Source organism: Styela clava, chromosome 10, assembly GCF_964204865.1.
Source record: "Styela clava chromosome 10, kaStyClav1.hap1.2, whole genome shotgun sequence".
NCBI classification, from domain to species: domain Eukaryota; kingdom Metazoa; phylum Chordata; class Ascidiacea; order Stolidobranchia; family Styelidae; genus Styela; species Styela clava.
In genome coordinates, this window is record NC_135259.1 from 9,375,950 (window position 1) to 9,393,276 (window position 17,327).

A 17,327-nucleotide genomic window follows, 5' to 3' on the forward strand; every position below is an offset into this window, starting at 1 on the left:
CGAGTAAGCGTAAGTCAATATAAAAAAATTGACCCCCACCTGAATTTTGGGCTGGCTACAATCTTGTGTCGAGGGATTGTTGATCAGGTAAGTGAATTATGCTACGGTGATAAGAAGTTGATCAATTATCTCCGTTTGTATCTCCCCCGCAATTATACTCTTTAGGATAATGTATGATTTTAATCCCGGGAGAAGGAAGCCGATAGGACGGCTCAATCATGTGGCGTGGGCTACATGGCTTCGTCCGGTTACCAGTCCATGTCGGGTAGGGTATTGATTCGTCGACTATTTGTTTGACACGCATGGTCTTGAGATGGTTGAGGAAGTCGTAAGCGACCAGCGGTTATGGGAACCACTCGGCGTTGAGGACTCCAGCAATTCTCTCGTACATAACTATAGCCCACGGAATTCGAACCTATGCAAGGTACCGTAATCAGAGGTGCGATGGAAATCGTATTCCTAAAGATTAGCACGATGCGCCACCCGCCCAGTCGTCGGCTACCTGATGAGAGATCGCAGAATTGGAGTCGGAGCGTGGGAAGTCGAGTCGCACAGCAACAATCTCACAAGAACTATCATGATCTCCGCTCGAATTGAAACGGTCGGTACATGCGGAGCCAATCGCTTTGTACCAAATCTTAAATTTGGCGACTGCAACTAGGTGTCCATTAGTTTCTTCCGAGGTTTTTGTGACTTTTCTATAATAGAACAAATTTTGCATGGCCAAGTATTGTATTAAGCGCATAATTCTTTACACCTAAATATTAACTTTGCATTTATCAATTACACCTTTGCGACAAATTAAAAAGTAAATGGAGGGCATTACGGAAAATAAGACCCATGTAATTAGTAAAAAATATAGCATAATTGTGTACTGCACATATGCTGGTTGAACAATTATCAGGTATTTTTTGAATAAATTGAGTGATTCAAGAGTCTTGCTGCACACTAAACGCAAATATATCGTTTTGTCTGACCAAGGTCAGACTTCCTTGGACATGCATTATTTAACTACATAAAAAGGATATTTGTGTTTGTTTGCAGCAAGACTTTTGAATCATTTATGATAGTTATCTTTACTCTACGCATACGAATTAACCGGCACAAAGCATAAAAACCCAATCAATAGTATATATTTAAATTGCCATGATCACAATGAAACTTTTTGGAGGTATGCAAATATTAGTAAGAAAAGCTATGAAAATGAACCTAATAGAACAGGGGTGTGCAACAGGCGACCCAAGACATGACCTACCAAGCCATTTAGTGTGACCCCTTGCACTTGACATCAAGCATAAAATCCTAATTCGACAGTTTGTGTTTGGAAAATGCACTCACATGTGCAAAAATACATGTTTTTTTGCTTTTGTCGCTGCATTAAATTCACAGTTTTACCCTGATCCTTTATTACATGTCTGAAGTTGGCTATATGGCCCACAGACAAAAAATGTTTCACACCCCTGTAATAAAACATAGGTAAACTCGCACAAGATAAAGTACCATTTATTAGTAGTTGAATGATTTGACATGAGTATTGTTTCCATGCATATTTAAAAGAAAAATTTATTTGGCAAAAGTGTAAATTTGATTAACGAATATACAGATTGTGAATAATATAAGCATTATAAAGAGAAAACGATTCAACCTTGATACCCACTGATCAATCCCAGAATTATCAATGATCGTTATGATTTCACATACTATGTACAATGTATAATTGCCACCATTACCCTGCCAAAAATAAAACATTAGGACTGACAAGTTATGAAGTTTTTGACATATTGTTGTCTGGCTGGCATTTTGTCACATGGTCTGTTGTGTGGGGTCCAAATTGGTTCTCCAACAAATAATCTCTTGGCTTTTATGTAGTTCTAAAAATATAGAGTGAAGTTGTGAACAGTTCTGGCAGACCAGTAAGAAATTCACCAGGTAAGTCTGACCATCATGCTATTGCTAACCATATTTTACCCAATATACATAATTAAATAGTGAATGAATATGTGCAATGGCTCGGAAGTGTGGCATATCGTGCTAAGCGTTACGGATATGCTCGCCACCATAACTTTGATTACCCTGAGTGGGATGGCAGGTTCGTATCCTGAGAGGAATAATTATGTGTGAGAGTATTGCTAGACTCCTCGCCGCCGTAGGGTGGTTCACGTAACTGCTGGTTGGCGGTCACGTAACGTAACTGCTCCACCACCAAGTCCATGCTTCTGAAAACAAATAACTGGCCAACTATTCTCATACCCGACATGGACTGATAACCAAAAATGGGGCAGTGGTTTGCCATAGGGTTGGTGATTAGATAAAAATTACACGATTTGATTATCATGAGAATAGCAGTGGTTCCGTACTGTTTGCTTATGAGTAAACACACAACTGTTCAGGATGCTTGAGTATATTAAGAACATAACATAAACAACATAAATCATAGCACTCCGAAGCATGCAGTACTACATGAGAGAGAGCGCAACAGTGACATAGTGAAGCATTAATAATGATGCCATAAATATCATCTTGATGGTACCTTCGTGTCCAGAGTAAATCGATGATAAATTCCAGCAGGCAAAACAATCATATCTCCTTTGACCAACTCTATTCTTATCCACCTATGTATAAATTGTAACAATATGTATTACATATGCATATCAAAATGATATTTGCACCCTTTGGAAGCTTAAGAGTAATCTCATGAACCATTTGTATATTTGGAACTAAGTCTATCCATGTTGATGTTCAGATAGTAAAGAATCATATTCTGTTAAAGAATCATATACTGTTCATTTTACATATTCCTCACGTATCGTAACCTGGGATGTGAAATCCCAAAATACTAACTCCAAAACTCTTGAGTTATCAAAAAAATACTTAGAGGTTGAATTCAGCTCTAAATTCTGAGGAAATTTTGATGACAAAAACTTTGGTGTTTACAACCCCCTTTTAAATGTCTATTGAGAATGCTTAGCCAACTTCAATTTTATTGAGTAATTGTCAGAAAAACTTCATGATATTACCATTAAAAATCTCAAATTTCAGCTATAACTCCAGAGAATCCGAAAAAACAAATCAAGTCTCGAAATTAATAAAAACATGCTGAACTCAAGACTCAACAGTTTTATGGTCATCATATCTACAGTGAATATTATTCAGAGGCCAGAAGGTTCTCAAAATATCCTTCTCTGCAAATTATATCCATTTAAATATTCTGAATCGATCTCTCGATAAACAGCAATATCATAATATGAGTTTAGTTTTACATCATAAAATTGGAGTAAAATCTTGGGATAAAATTTTTTCGTTGTCTCACCGAAGCATGTCCAAAAAGTTATTATCTACTGACCATATTGCAGTATGTATAAAAATATTACTTTTTGTAAATTTATACCATGTGACAATTTTTATAATTCATTACGGTCAAAAATTGAATAACATTATCTATGAAAATTTGCTCTCATGAACTAAAATAGAATAACCATAAATTGATTGATGACTAAATAGTCATTACCATTACCTGTCCTGGGGATCCCTAACATCAAAATATCCAGATCCATCCATGCAATAACGAATTTCTTCATCAACGTGAAGGTGTTCTTCGAAAAATGATTTAATCTGGAATACATAAGTCCTACTAAATTACTATAGTAGTATTAGTAGCAAAAAATTAAAAATTCTAGAAGTTTCCAATTTTCATATAATTTTAGTAAGGTGTAGTTAAGGTAAGGTAAGAAATGAGTGCTATTGAAATATCAGTTTAATACCAGAGTTGCATTTTACGGCAAAAGCAAAACTTCAAGAACTTTTTAAAATGCAAAATATTGATGCAGTGCCAATAAAGTGTTTGATAACAGCTCAAAATATGGCAAATCCCAATGCAATGAGTAGTTCAGAAGTATGGCTAGCTTAAAGAAGTATAAAGAACAAGTGCATTACTGCAGTGTCAAATCAGATTGTTTATCGAGTCACCACACATAAAAGATTCAAAGTGATTAGAGACAAAAAAAATGACTTTAGACTCGACATCAACTAACCGTCAGTGAGCAAATCCCACAGAATTTAAATATTATAAATCTATGTGACACACACTTGCCTACCTTTTGCTCATAGTTTGGAAGTGTTGCCGGGCTGACTGCAATCACGTCTTGATAACTGTAACCTCTATCTTTACGCAATTTCTCATATTCAGGATTTTCTTCATGACCCTCCACATCAAACTGTAGAGAAAAAAGTTTTTCATACAAGTAAATTAGTGGGTGCTCCCGAAGTATGCGAACCAAGATGGCGGACATCGGAACGTAACATGGGTAACAGGTTAGGGTTAGGCAATAATTTTTTTCCAATTTTTCTTATTTTAGTCCTATTATCAGTTCGAAGACTAGCCAAGAGCCTGCCGTAGTATTTATACCTAAAATTATGGCCTAACCCTAACCTAGTACACATATTACATTCCGATGTCTGCCATCTTGGTTAGCATACTTCGGGAGCCCCAATTAGTGGATGGTTAGCAATAACTGTTCTGTATTACACAATTCTGTGGTATACACAAGTACTTCTAAGTCATAGCAATCATACATTAGAATATTTTTTATTTAGGAAATCGAAGTTTTTTAGTGTTTAAAATTTGCTTTCACTTAATAATTTCATACGAACTTTATTCATTTAATTTTTCCAAGGCAATTGTAAAATATATGATCGATATTCACGACATAAATAGCCCCAATGACCAGCTTTCACTCATTGTGGTTCTTAAGATATAAGAGGCGCAAGCCGGAAAACTGGCTTGCAGAATCCAAGTGGTTTTGAGCCATAAATCACGATCTGACACGTACGGCGATAGATATAGTTTATACCACTTGTACTTTTTGTGGCCGTAGCCTATCCATTTTTGTATATTTCACTCTAGATCTCCATGTGACCTCATTATCAGAAAATTACGCCACTACGTTGTCACAATCATGCAATAGTGCTGACTGAATATAAAGACACACAAACCAGAAATATTAGGTCCGATGTGGTGATCAGACACGTACGGTGATGTGCATAGTTTAGTACCACATGTACTTTAGTGGTCACAGCCTATCCATTTTTGAATATTTCATTTTAAATCTTCATTTGACTTCGCAATCCAAAAATCAACGAGATGAAAGTGAAGGTTTTCTAACGAGTTTAAAAAAGAATTTTTAAATTCGAGAGCACTTAATGTAGATTTTGCCGTTCAATGTCAACGATTATCTGTAAAGCAAGAGCCACAAAAAAGCAATTGAAGAAACAGGGGGCCAATGCGGCTGACCATCTTTTTTACGCTTAAAAAATCATTTGATTATTGTTCTTTGGCAGCCAAGAAAGCGATATTGTCCTATCACACAGTTGTTCGTGGACAAAGTGTTGCCTGTTGATCTATGCTTTAAGAGGAAGGTGTGTGGACACTGGACAGTGTGGTATGTATGAATTAAATTATATCTCGTTTATGTGCCTTTTATACTTTAATCAACTCTATTGTGCGAATAAAAGTACTTGTGGTAACGCTGTCATAAATTGATTATTTTATGCTGCAGAAAAGTCATTATACGCTGAAAAAGACAGCTCTTTTAACGAGCGCGTGATCGAAACGTCTGTTTCAGAAGGGAATGGAAATTTCCAATTTTGAACCGTTTATGCTTGCTCGGACTTTGGTCTGAGCAAAAACATATACATCCATTCCGTAAATTTGGCAAGAATTAAATCTTGGCTGATTGAAATATTAAACTGCAGAAAGTATGGGACTTACCTTAAAGTTTTCAAAATCGCATAAAAAGGTACACCCAAGGCTCGAAATAACTGTCCCTTTATCAATGGAATAATTGATGGTTTGATGGACAAACTCAAGTATAACCAAACAAGAGAGATTTTGATGCGAGAGAAAATGCTTGTCTGCAGTTATTAAATATAACCAAAATACAAAAATCGTGGCGTAGTGCGAAGATGCTTAAACCGACTTTTATTAACGCATCCTCAAGATTCGGTATTCAGAATTGCTCATTCTTAGTTAAGTCACTGCAATAAGATTCGAAAAATATAGCAATGGAATGGTTTTTTGTAAACCAATTTTGCATTACACAACAAAATTTACGAAAATGATAAGTTACATGTTCCAGGCATGGGAGATGAAGCTCTCTGAGATTTTGAATTTATGGCACAATTCCTATTTATAGTATGATATTTTATCCAAGCATTCCGATTTAATTTCTGCCACAAAAAAGCTCGACGGCGTCGGCCTGAACGCGCGTCTCTATGAACGTCATCACTTGTTTCATATCATTGATTGAAAAATATCTGATTGGTTAAACTTGAAAGTGAAAATTGAATTATGGTGAATACATCAGTATTACTGCTACCAATTAACAGTCTAACAACATCAAACCATGAAGACCTTGATAAAGTAAAATTGCCCAAATGTGTGAAATATCACTCCCTGACATTTGCGGAATTGCTTTATAACACCACGTCACCCTCTACCTAATCAATAGGAAACGCTGTTCCTCTGCAGTTTATGCTTGTCTGGACATTGTTCTGAGCGTAAAGGTAAAACGCTTTTTAAAAAACGTGTGGTATTATACTGAAACACTTCGCTATATTGGTAGGAAACGCTGTTTGTCCGCCGTTGTATATTCATATTCAATTATGGTCGTGAGTTCATGTTCATTTTAAACTCTGCATAATGATCCTACGACGAGAAAGCGTATAACATTGTAACATTGAACAACCATCGGAAGATTTCGACAAGCCTTATTATGTCATTGTGACGTAATTTTCGAATGACTTAGTCAGGTGGGGGTCAGGAATGACATATTAAAAATTGTTGTGCCACGCCCACTAGAAGTAATTGCAGTACTAAACGATACCAGACCCAGCTTTTGTGCCTGAATCATTATTTCATTACAAAAAACTCACAAAAAAGTATTCAACTCCAAAACTTTTCAGTGTATCCAGACTAACATCTTCATTTGGATTTTTCTGATGAAGAAATCGTTGATCATCACTGCTACCATCCATGTACCATGCATTCACCATTGTTAATAGTAATGATTCGGAAATCAGCAACTGAAATATATCCTAATCTCTGAATCTGGTACTGCAGTACGGTAGAGTAAAGTACTGATCATAGGATACACAGAATCAAATAAAAAATTTAAATTAGAGCACCAAAAAACAGATCTCAAACAAAACCGGCGGTGTGGCTCATCGTGCTAAGCGTTACAGCGTTAGGAATACGCTCGCCACCGCATCTCTGATTACCCTGCGTGAGTTCACAGGTTCGAATCCCATGTGGGGTAGTTATGTGCGAGAAGATTGCTGGAATCCTCGCCGTCGTAGGGTGGTTCACGTACCGGTAACCGGGGTCTAGTATAGTTTAGTACCACAAGCACGGTACTTGCAGTGGGCGTAGCATAACGATTTTTGCATATGCTATTCCTAACCCTCACCTGACTATGCCATCCAAAAATTACGTCACTACGACGTCACCATCACGTCATATGGATTGCCAAAGTATAATTACGATCACCCGAAATTGGCATCTGCGCCGCCGATAAGAACTTGCTAAAGCCGGCGATCTCTCTCCTATCGTGATCGTTGCGACGAGAAAACGAGAGAAATAGCTTGCTCGATTTCGGGTTATCGTCTGCACGTTTTGGTAGACCATCCGCATACTTCGGTGATTCTTTGTTTTTGGCAGCCAAAGAGGCCACAGTTGCCTATCATACTGCTGTTCATGGTCAAAGTTTTCACTGCACCTCTAAATTAATTTCAATTTTTTTTTAGCCCAAATTTGCATTAGCCAGAACTAAACGCGAGTCGGTGATTGTTAATTGCATTGCTCCACTGCTATCCTCTGAACTCGTATCAGTAACCATCGATGCATTAAGCAGAAAAGATTTAAAGCTTGTTCCAGTTGTGGTTCGTTATTTTTTACCTGATGTTGGTGTGAAAAAAACTATTAGAATTCAAATCTCTACCCGGGGAAACCGCCGAAACTTTTACTGAATACTTGCTCTCTGTTCTCGATCAAAAACATTTAAAAGGAAGAGTTGTTGGATTCTGTGCGGATAACTGCAACACCTAATTTGGAGGCGTAAAAAGACGCGGTACAAATATTGTTTATTTCAAACTAAAAAAAAGCCCAAAAAGAAATATAACCGGTATAGGATGTGCGGCTCATGTAGTTCATAACTGCATTCAACATGCCGTAGATACTTTGCCTGTTTGTGTAGAAAGTTTTGCCATAGAAATTTATAAATATTTTTTACATTTACACTGTCCGAGTAACAGAACTGAAATCATTCTGCGACTTTGTTGATATTGAATATCAACGGCTATTGCAGCATGGCAACACTCGGTTTCTCTCATTATTACCTGCTCTGCAGAAGATTACGGAAATTGAAGGCTTGAAAAGTTATTTCAATTCTCAAGAAGGATGCCCGACTCTTATACAAAAATGTTTCGACGATCCAGCGAAATTTGTCCTTGGCCAGCTCATCTACTTCAAAATTGTTCTCATTTTGGAAAAAGATAATACTAATGCTGTAGATGTTGCAAATATTTTGCCTGAGGTGAAGCAAGAAAAAATGGAAAGTGTGTTTATTCCATCGCAAGCGATGGATAACGAAATATTATCCGAGCATAGATCAAATGCAATTTGGATAAGTGGATAGAAATGTTCAAGAATTTTTCAAGCAAAAATATTAGTATTTTGAATTTGCAGAAACTTATTGAATTTGTATTTTGTTTGCCTGAAACATCGGCATCTGATGAACGGCTTTTCTCAATTGTTAAATTTTTTTGGTCTGAAAGCAGGGGCGGAATGCTAGAAGAAAATATTAAAGCACTCGTCTCCTGCAAAATTAATGGGAATCTGCCATGTTATCAGTTTTATGACAAAATCAAATCGAACCAAGTATTTTTAAGAAGCGTTCTTTCTGCGGACAAATACTTTTGGTCTAAATAAATAATACAAACTAATTTTTTGTGTTTTCCTAATTTAAAGACCAGTAGAGATTAACAGCTGTATTATTTACCCTCAATGGCATGGTAGAAGTTTTAATATTATTAAGATTGGTAATAGACTGAATGTTTGCCAAATCGCACCGTCCCGGTTTTTTGTTTCAGATATATGGTAAGCCTATATATGGCGGAAAATCATGGACTATACAACTGGAAAATCATTACCCGATAAAAAAAAAGTCGGCCCTTTAGAATGGTGTAATCACGGCGACTGTTTCAGAAGTCGTTTCGTGGAAATTTGGAGACGACAAATAAATATTTTTGAACCCCCTTTGCTACTCCTGGCTGCGGCCTGACTATGATGATATATAAAATAGTAAATGTAAAGTATGTTCAATCAATTTGTTTATTGTACCAAAATAAATTTGAGACTTTATCGTGGATCTTGGAATTTTTCTAACAGAGACATCTTGAAAATAATCATAAGTGGCAGTCAATATTATCAAAACTCATTATACCACTCATTTTAAGACCACAGAGTGCGGCAGTATTTTAGAGTAGTCATGCTGCAGCTATTTGTTAGTTATTTTGTAAACATGAGTTTGAGAAGAAATCTGGCGAATTCAAACCGGTTTTTTAGTGGATGTGAGAGGAAAAAATACCACAATGCTTGCTTGATATGTCGGCAAGTTGTGTCGGTGACAAAAGAATATGATTTAAAACGGCATTCTAGATCCTCGTGAGCAATTAGCAATTTCGAAAGCACTTACATTTGCGGAAGCACTTTTCCGTCATGAAGAGTTTAAATTTTTATCTAAATGTAGATATAGAAAGACTTTTGCGGTTTTAGTAAGCTTTTTGGTTGTTTTAGCTTGATAAATGACAAATTCTGACTAATCTGTTTGCACGATAAAAGTGTTTGTCCGTATTGCACTGTTTAAATATACCTGGCACTATAGTGGCCCGCGACCGATGCAAAAATAAGTCCGTGGCCCCAACCTTGGACCACCCTGATCTAGAACATCAATGCAAGAATCATCCCATGTTACCGGTACCTGCACTTCATACTGCCATGCCAGTACACTCATCGACTCACAGAGAAATGCACAACAGTGTTTTCAAGGGGACCCAACAAGACAGCACTTCCACTAGCAAAAGCATGTGAATGCAATTAGATAACGAGACTAGTTTCTGATTACAACAATGTATTTAAAAAGGAATTAGGAATCTATCCTAAATTATATGGTGGCTCGGATATTAAGTCACTAGAACACTACTTACATAAGTATATGTTCTTAGGAATAAAATAACAATATGATAATCGGAATGAACAATATAATTATGATCTATAATAAGTACACACATATTTCTCATAACATATCTGACATCATCTTGTCACCAATTCGTTGAAAAACATAGCAATTCATACGAACTTGCAAAATCCAAGAATTTATGCCATATAAGTTCAATTAATTTAGTCAATACAACCTGAAAGTGGCATAGTAAATCTAAATGCAAGCATTGTTCAGTTGAAATTTCGAAATTCTTTTCAAACATTGAGAATGCGATATGGATGTCAGATTCCATTCTAACCAACTACTGTAGATATTTATTAGTATGGTATTTCCTGTAAAAATACCCCACAGAGATTGCTGATTGAATCCGTCGTATGTAAAAAAATAATTTCAGATTGGATATCATTCCAGAACACAAGTTTTAGGCAAATAAGAAAAATTCGACAATAGATAACTTTGGCTGAATATGACAAAGGTGCTACATGATAATAGTATTTTGATTTTGTACGCAAAATATTTTTTCGTTCATTGCGCTAAAAATTGATCATATGCTGTGTAGAAACCGCTTCGATCCTAAAGTGCACGTTACATTTTAGAAGTAGGTGAGATATTTCTTGCACTGCATTCATCTAGTCATCGCATGGTCACAAGTTCTTCTGATGATGTTGGATGTATGGCAACACAACTATCGAAATCTGTCTTGGTTGCTCCCATTTTTATTGCAACACCAAAACCTTGGAGCATTTCATCACAACCCTGACCCTGTAAAACAAAATTTTATATGAAAGAACACTAAACGGCGCTACAGAAGTATGTGTACCAATATGGAGGTAACTAATTTTGTTAGCCTACTTTACATCGAGTTGTGTGAAGGGACTGAAACCTATGGGCAGGGGGTATATTTACTTGGCTAACACAGACAGTCCCGAACTCTTAGTCGTAATAGAACTAAAAAAGGGAAAATTGGAATTAAATTATGCCCTAACCTGGTACACACACTACGGGAGTAACCACTAAACATGGCAAGGTTGGTTCATGAAGATAGAATTTCAACAGTCTATAATCGAAAAACATTTGTCACACAATTAAGACATCCTACAACTCCCCAAAGGCTGCTACTCACTTGCATATGCAAACCAATTACTTTTTCATCAGGAAGCAAACAAATTAATTTCATTAAACATTTTGTTTTTCTTTTCGTCATCTGGTGATACATTGGCAAAAAGTTTGTTTCGTAGATCTGAAAATGTAGAGAAAACCGAATAAAAGAAAATCCACATCGAAAAGACTGAATCAGTAAAATGTTTCAGTAATAAGTAGGATTTTTACCAGCCAACAGCATTAAGCACCTCAGTGACTAGCCAGTTTTCATTTTGCTACTTGAAATCTGCCCTAATAGTATGACTTTGAGAAAATATAAGTAATTTATGGCTCGGATACCAGTTTGCCTGATAGAGGGAAAACACTCATATTCGAGTCACTAACTGATTTGCGTGGAAGTTCAAAATCCAATATTTGTGGAAAAATTGAAGAATCATTCATTGCCAATTCCTTTCCATAACATTATAATTGGAATAAAATAATGGTATATTCTAGGTTTTATGAAGATAATTACTAACCATTGATTACTAAGCAGGAACATGTTCAAAGAAAGTACTTTGGTGAAGATTCTTGTCATGTAAAATTAGTGCTTTATATATATGGTATACCTTGATATTCGCTTCACCATGGGTTTTCTTTGCTTCTTCCTCTGTCATGCCAACTGTGCCAATAGGAGGATGACTAAACACGACAGTCGGAATGTTTTCATAGCTTAATTTCCAGTCTGTCTTACCATCAAAAAGTCTAAAAATATTAAGAAATGGATACATTTATGAAATTGAAGAGATCATGTCATTTTTTACTCAAACTACATTTATATTTAAAAGAAGTTCAACTGCACTATGGGGGGACAAAAAGTTTGAAAATAGCTAAACTCTGTTGGAAGCAAAGTAGGGTCATGTTGTTGCAGAGATCCAAAAAAGATGTTTGATCTGAGTTACTAATTTTATCCATCTTATACTCTTAATAGGATTGAATATAATGTAAATGCATATCTCAAAACATACATGCATGAAAACTCATTCTATTAATAGGACAGAGTTTTGAGCTTCTTCCACATTATACTGAATTTATCGGAGTATTCATGATGTACTAGTACGCGATGATGCACATGAACAAATCATTTACCGCAAATAAGGATCAATTTTAAATCTGAATTTTAAAGTTATGATTGGCAATTTCTCACTTGGTCTATTGTTAAATGTACCAAGATAACTTCAATTCATCTCAATTTACATAAATATAAAATAGCTATTATAATTTACCTGTGTGCTAATTTTCTACCAGCAGCAATTGCAACAGGTGTAAGAAGAGCTTTTCCTTGTACATCACCAACAGAATATACTCCAGGAAAAGAGGTATTTTGAAATTCATCAACTGCAATGTTTTTTCTTGCATCCAGTTTAACACCGATCTTATCAAGACCTGTAAAAATCATCAGTGATCTTTATTTTGTAAGAAGAGACAAATTTTTTATATGCTGCTTTTTCGACTGTCTCTGCGAACAAGGCCCAGTACAATTATCCAGTGATGTCCAACAATGTGTAAGTAGCTGCTATTTTCGCAAGGATCGGAATTATTCCGGTTCGGTATTGCCTATCCAATTCAGGGTGGGCCTGAGATTTTAATGTGATATGTCTATCCTGTGAGTCAAACACAAAATCGCCCTGACGCCACACTTACAAATGACTGCTGCAAATTGTATATTCAATTTAATTGCAAATAAATTTACAAAAGTTTTGAGCCAATTCTAAACAAATTTTCTTACCAATATCAGTTTGAGGTTTTCTTCCTATTGCCCAGAGCAGACATTCAACATCTTCTTCCATACCTTCACCAGAAGGATCATCACATTTGATTGTAACCTGTATGATATATGTATAATTGAGTTTTGAATACGCTTCACCACAAGAAACCAAATAACAGAAGAATGTGATTTAAAATACTAGCCTACATCTTTTCTCAAAGCAAAATTTTTCTTCATTACCTTCATTTTCCCATCAATCTTTTCTACACTCTTTACATGAGAGAACTTTCTAATTGTTACACCAGCGGCTTCCATTTCTTTGGTGACATTTTCACTAATCGTTGAGTCAAAGTTGCGAAGTGCTTGGTGCCTGGAATAACAAGAAAATGTTACATTTACTTCATTTTAAAATTCTATTATATTTATATATTAAATTTAAATCATCTTATATAGTTCAATTGTATCTGACAAGATCATGTTTTCACAATCGATGGTGAGGGTGCTAATAACCAAATGACTTCAATATTAATGAATATAGGTTCTGGTTTACTTTTGTACAACTGGAAAAACAATTTTAATCCAAAGGTACTCTCTAGTTAAGGATAGGGCATTGCAGTCAAATGCAGCATAGAAGTATATAATGAACATCCTCTATGCAATTTCTGAAAGATACACAAACTCATGAATCTGGAAATGGTATAATTAGCTAATTAATCCCATACTCGACATGGACTGTTAACCGAACGAGAGGCCTTGTTTCGCAATATGATTAAGCCGTCCTAACCCCTTTCCTCTCCCCCAGGATAAATAAGTATGTAAATCCTATCCTATACCTTCGAATGATTAGCTGTGTTTCACAGCCCAGAGCATTAAATATTCCTGCCATTTCCACAGCAATATATCCTGCACCCACAACAATCGCTTTCTTTGGAAGATCTTCAAGTTCAAAAAATCCATCGCTTGTAATACCATGCTAAAAATCAAGCATTTCTAATATAATTAATTTCATTTGATAATTGCAATGAAAATGACTGACAACATTTTCATTTTATTTGAAAGACAAAAGCGCAACGAAGACTTCGAAAACACAAAAATATATAACAGATTCACCTGAGCTTGCAAAGCTTCAAAGAACTCAAAACAGGGCAAACTAATACAATAATGCAGTTATTAAACAACAAAATATACAAACTCAAACATAAAAATATCACAATGTTGAACAATAAAAGTCTCGATTACTTTTACAAAATCGATACTGATTCGCAGACAAGGTATGAGACCATAATGCAACAATAGAGAGGGAGATTTATTTTTCGTCAACCCAAATAAAATAACAGTCATCATAATAATAAAAATAATAACAAGTAATAAATTAGTTTGGTATAAACATGAGAGAGTGTTACAACCAGAGGGTCATCAAAGTCAACTCCTCCTTCACGCTATCCTGTTTAAGATGATTAAATATTAAGGTTGAACATTCCAGAGTTTGAAATTATATTCAAAAATAAAATTACGGAGGGGAATGCTAGAGTAAATCATTTTTATTTGTGCATGTGGAGTGAGGTTTCAAAATTTAAAGAGATTCCAAAGGGTTGCCACATTCAGACAGGGATTTCACAGATAATTACATAGAACGAATTCAATTAATTTACACCGCATATGTGATTAATTAGCAGAAATGTTTCATTTCATGGCAATAAATACAACTGGATATGGTGTTACTGTGTTAGGCATATATTGATATATATTAACTGAGCAAGTAATTTCACTTCTTCCTCCATCCAAAATAAATACTTCGGCATATATAATATAAGTAAATCCTTTCCTTTATTTATGATCCTTTTTGTTCTCGAAACCAAAGCGGATACAAGCTGATTTTCAAAATAGTACCGGTACATACAGACGTAACTTCAGAACTTACCTGTGCACCAGGAATCTCTTTTTCGCTGGGAATAATTGGATATCCCCCAGTTGCAATCAAAATATGAGGTGCTGTATATTTTTTGCCTGCTACAGAAATGATTGGATATGGATCTTTTTCTCCAGTAAAAACTCCATGGCCCAAAATAGTTTCGACTTTTGCATTTGATAATAAATTGCCATAAATGCCATTTAATCGTTGAATATAAGCATCCCTTTTGTCTTTAATCACTTTCCATGTAAATTTAGTAGTGCCATTGATCTCAAATCCATAGTCTTTAGCATCATGAAGAGCTTCAGCTATTGACGCTGCGCTAAACATAATCTTCTTCGGCACACAACCAACGTTAACGCATGTTCCCCCAAGCCTTCCATGTTCGATGATACCGGCCTTAATTCCAAACTCTGTAGCCCTTCTAGCACTTGCAACACCCCCAGAACCGGCTCCCAACACCAAATAGTCAAATTTTGTTACACCAGACATCTTTCTAACTGATATCAAACCGCGAAACATTGAATGGAATAAGGACGTCTACTTCGACACGATTCACCTCACAAACAGTTCCATCAATCTGCAAAATCTATTCATAACGATGACAAGGCATTTCTGCACAATGCATCGATTTTAAACGTTCCCTCAACGAATAGATCTAAATATTTTACCATAACGCGCTTAAAACACACAATAATATGCGCTATTTAAGCATATTCAGTAAATATATGATGGATGTGAATATGTACCTGTTCAGAATAGTTCTCACAATTGCGAGTATATGATCATAAATATCTGAGGATATTGAATACGGGAACACGTAGTTTATTGACTGTCATAGTTGAATAAAAACTAAGAAAAAGTAAACACTTAGAGCACTTGGAAAGACAACGAAACGATTAGGGAAAAATTCATTGAAGATAAATCCGTGAACACTTGCTCTTAAACTTGCTAGCACATGAATATAGCGTTTCCATCAATTACAATGTTTTATACATCATATATTATATATACATATCAATGACATTAAATGTCATTGTACATATGCATTCGTTATGATGCAATTGTAGGCATAAGACTATTTTTTTTGCTATCGGCCAAATTCGTTATAAAGTTTTTGAGAGCAGAGACATATATAATGTGTAATAAAGTGTTAGTATTATCAAACATCCGAAACAAATATGTGTCCGAAATACAATTTATTATTGAAAATGCGAGTTTTCACGATTTTTGTATCATGAATCCGTAATATATATATATATAATATTTCAAATATTAAAACTTGAAACATATTTCCAAAATTTTGATATCGATTTTGATTTTTGTGTGATGGGCATATTCAGGGCCGTCAGCAAGCCTTGTTTCAAATGGATTTGCTTTTCAAATGTTTATAAAAATTTCTAGTTGAAAATCAGACGCCGAAATTATCGCCACTGAAAATTTATAGTAACGCCAAACTGGGACTGCGCTCAAATATATAGATATAATATATAGGATATATATTAAATTTTCGAAAAATAAAAGTTATCACAGTCTCAACAATATAGATGAATTGAAAATTTTATCCGTCTGTCGAGGATGTGTAGCCTAATCGACGGAATTTTACAGTCAAATTTATGGATTTTTATTATCATTCTTAAAATATTGATAACGATTTAAAAAAAAATGACAACTAAACACCGAAATAGTTACTTAATTGAATGAACAATTATCCGCACTTGGCAAATCCAAAAATAATCTTCTTGTTTGGTATCGCATGTTGATATCTTTTTATTGCTGTACTAGGCACGTGCAGGACCAATTATCCCTTCAGGCAAATGTCCCTGTCTGAATGTTAAAATTTTTGACAAATAAAAATCGGTGTTGTAATCAAATTTTTACCTTGCTAGCAATCACCTTGCGAGAGTTAGGTTTTCAATGGATAAGTCAGATTAATAGAAATATTTTTGTTATTGATCAGGAAATATTATTATTTAATGTGTTAAGCTCAATTAGAAAAAATTTGAAGAATATTAGTCGCCAGATTTCCAGCACTCAGATTTAATCTTCGTGTTAATGTTCCAATGGGTATTTAAATTTAACAACAACAAAAACTTGAGAAATACACATTTTATTCGGACCTTCTGAAGTATGCGCACCAAGATGGCGCACAACCTGAACTCAGGTTGTGTACCAGGTTAGGGTTCAGGTTATTCGACATCTTGGTGCGCATACTTCAGGAGCACCTTTTATTCTGTATGGCATCGTTTTGTTTCCAAATAAATTGTTTCAATAGGTAATAATATAGAAAGCC

At 35.3% G+C, this 17,327-nt stretch overlaps 2 protein-coding genes across 3 annotated transcripts; both read right to left on the reverse strand.

The window, feature by feature from the left end:
* Positions 1–1,487: 1,487 nt before the first annotated feature.
* On the reverse strand, positions 1,488–7,572 carry LOC120337882 (acireductone dioxygenase-like). Of its 2 annotated transcripts, XM_078117047.1 has the most exons (6): positions 7,464–7,572; positions 6,931–7,080; positions 4,095–4,214; positions 3,515–3,612; positions 2,531–2,612; positions 1,488–1,871 (listed from the first exon to the last, which is right to left on the reverse strand). In XM_078117047.1, the coding sequence occupies exons 2-6, from the start codon at positions 7,048–7,050 to the stop codon at positions 1,749–1,751; spliced, it is 543 nt and encodes a 180-aa protein (XP_077973173.1). In that variant the 5' UTR covers positions 7,051–7,080; positions 7,464–7,572; the 3' UTR covers positions 1,488–1,748. The 2 variants fall into 2 exon arrangements, with proteins under 2 accessions (XP_077973173.1, XP_039261718.2); XM_039405784.2 differs by lacking the exon at positions 7,464–7,572 and having other exon boundaries at positions 6,931–7,157.
* Positions 7,573–10,167: 2,595 nt separating this feature from the next.
* On the reverse strand, positions 10,168–15,820 carry LOC120337914 (glutathione reductase, mitochondrial-like). Its single transcript, XM_039405821.2, has 8 exons — positions 15,044–15,820; positions 13,956–14,095; positions 13,363–13,492; positions 13,144–13,240; positions 12,641–12,800; positions 11,984–12,119; positions 11,398–11,514; positions 10,168–11,036 (listed from the first exon to the last, which is right to left on the reverse strand). Exons 1-8 carry the CDS (start codon positions 15,554–15,556, stop codon positions 10,908–10,910), a joined length of 1,422 nt encoding a protein of 473 aa, XP_039261755.2. The 5' UTR covers positions 15,557–15,820; the 3' UTR covers positions 10,168–10,907.
* Between the last annotated feature and the right edge of the window lie 1,507 nt (positions 15,821–17,327).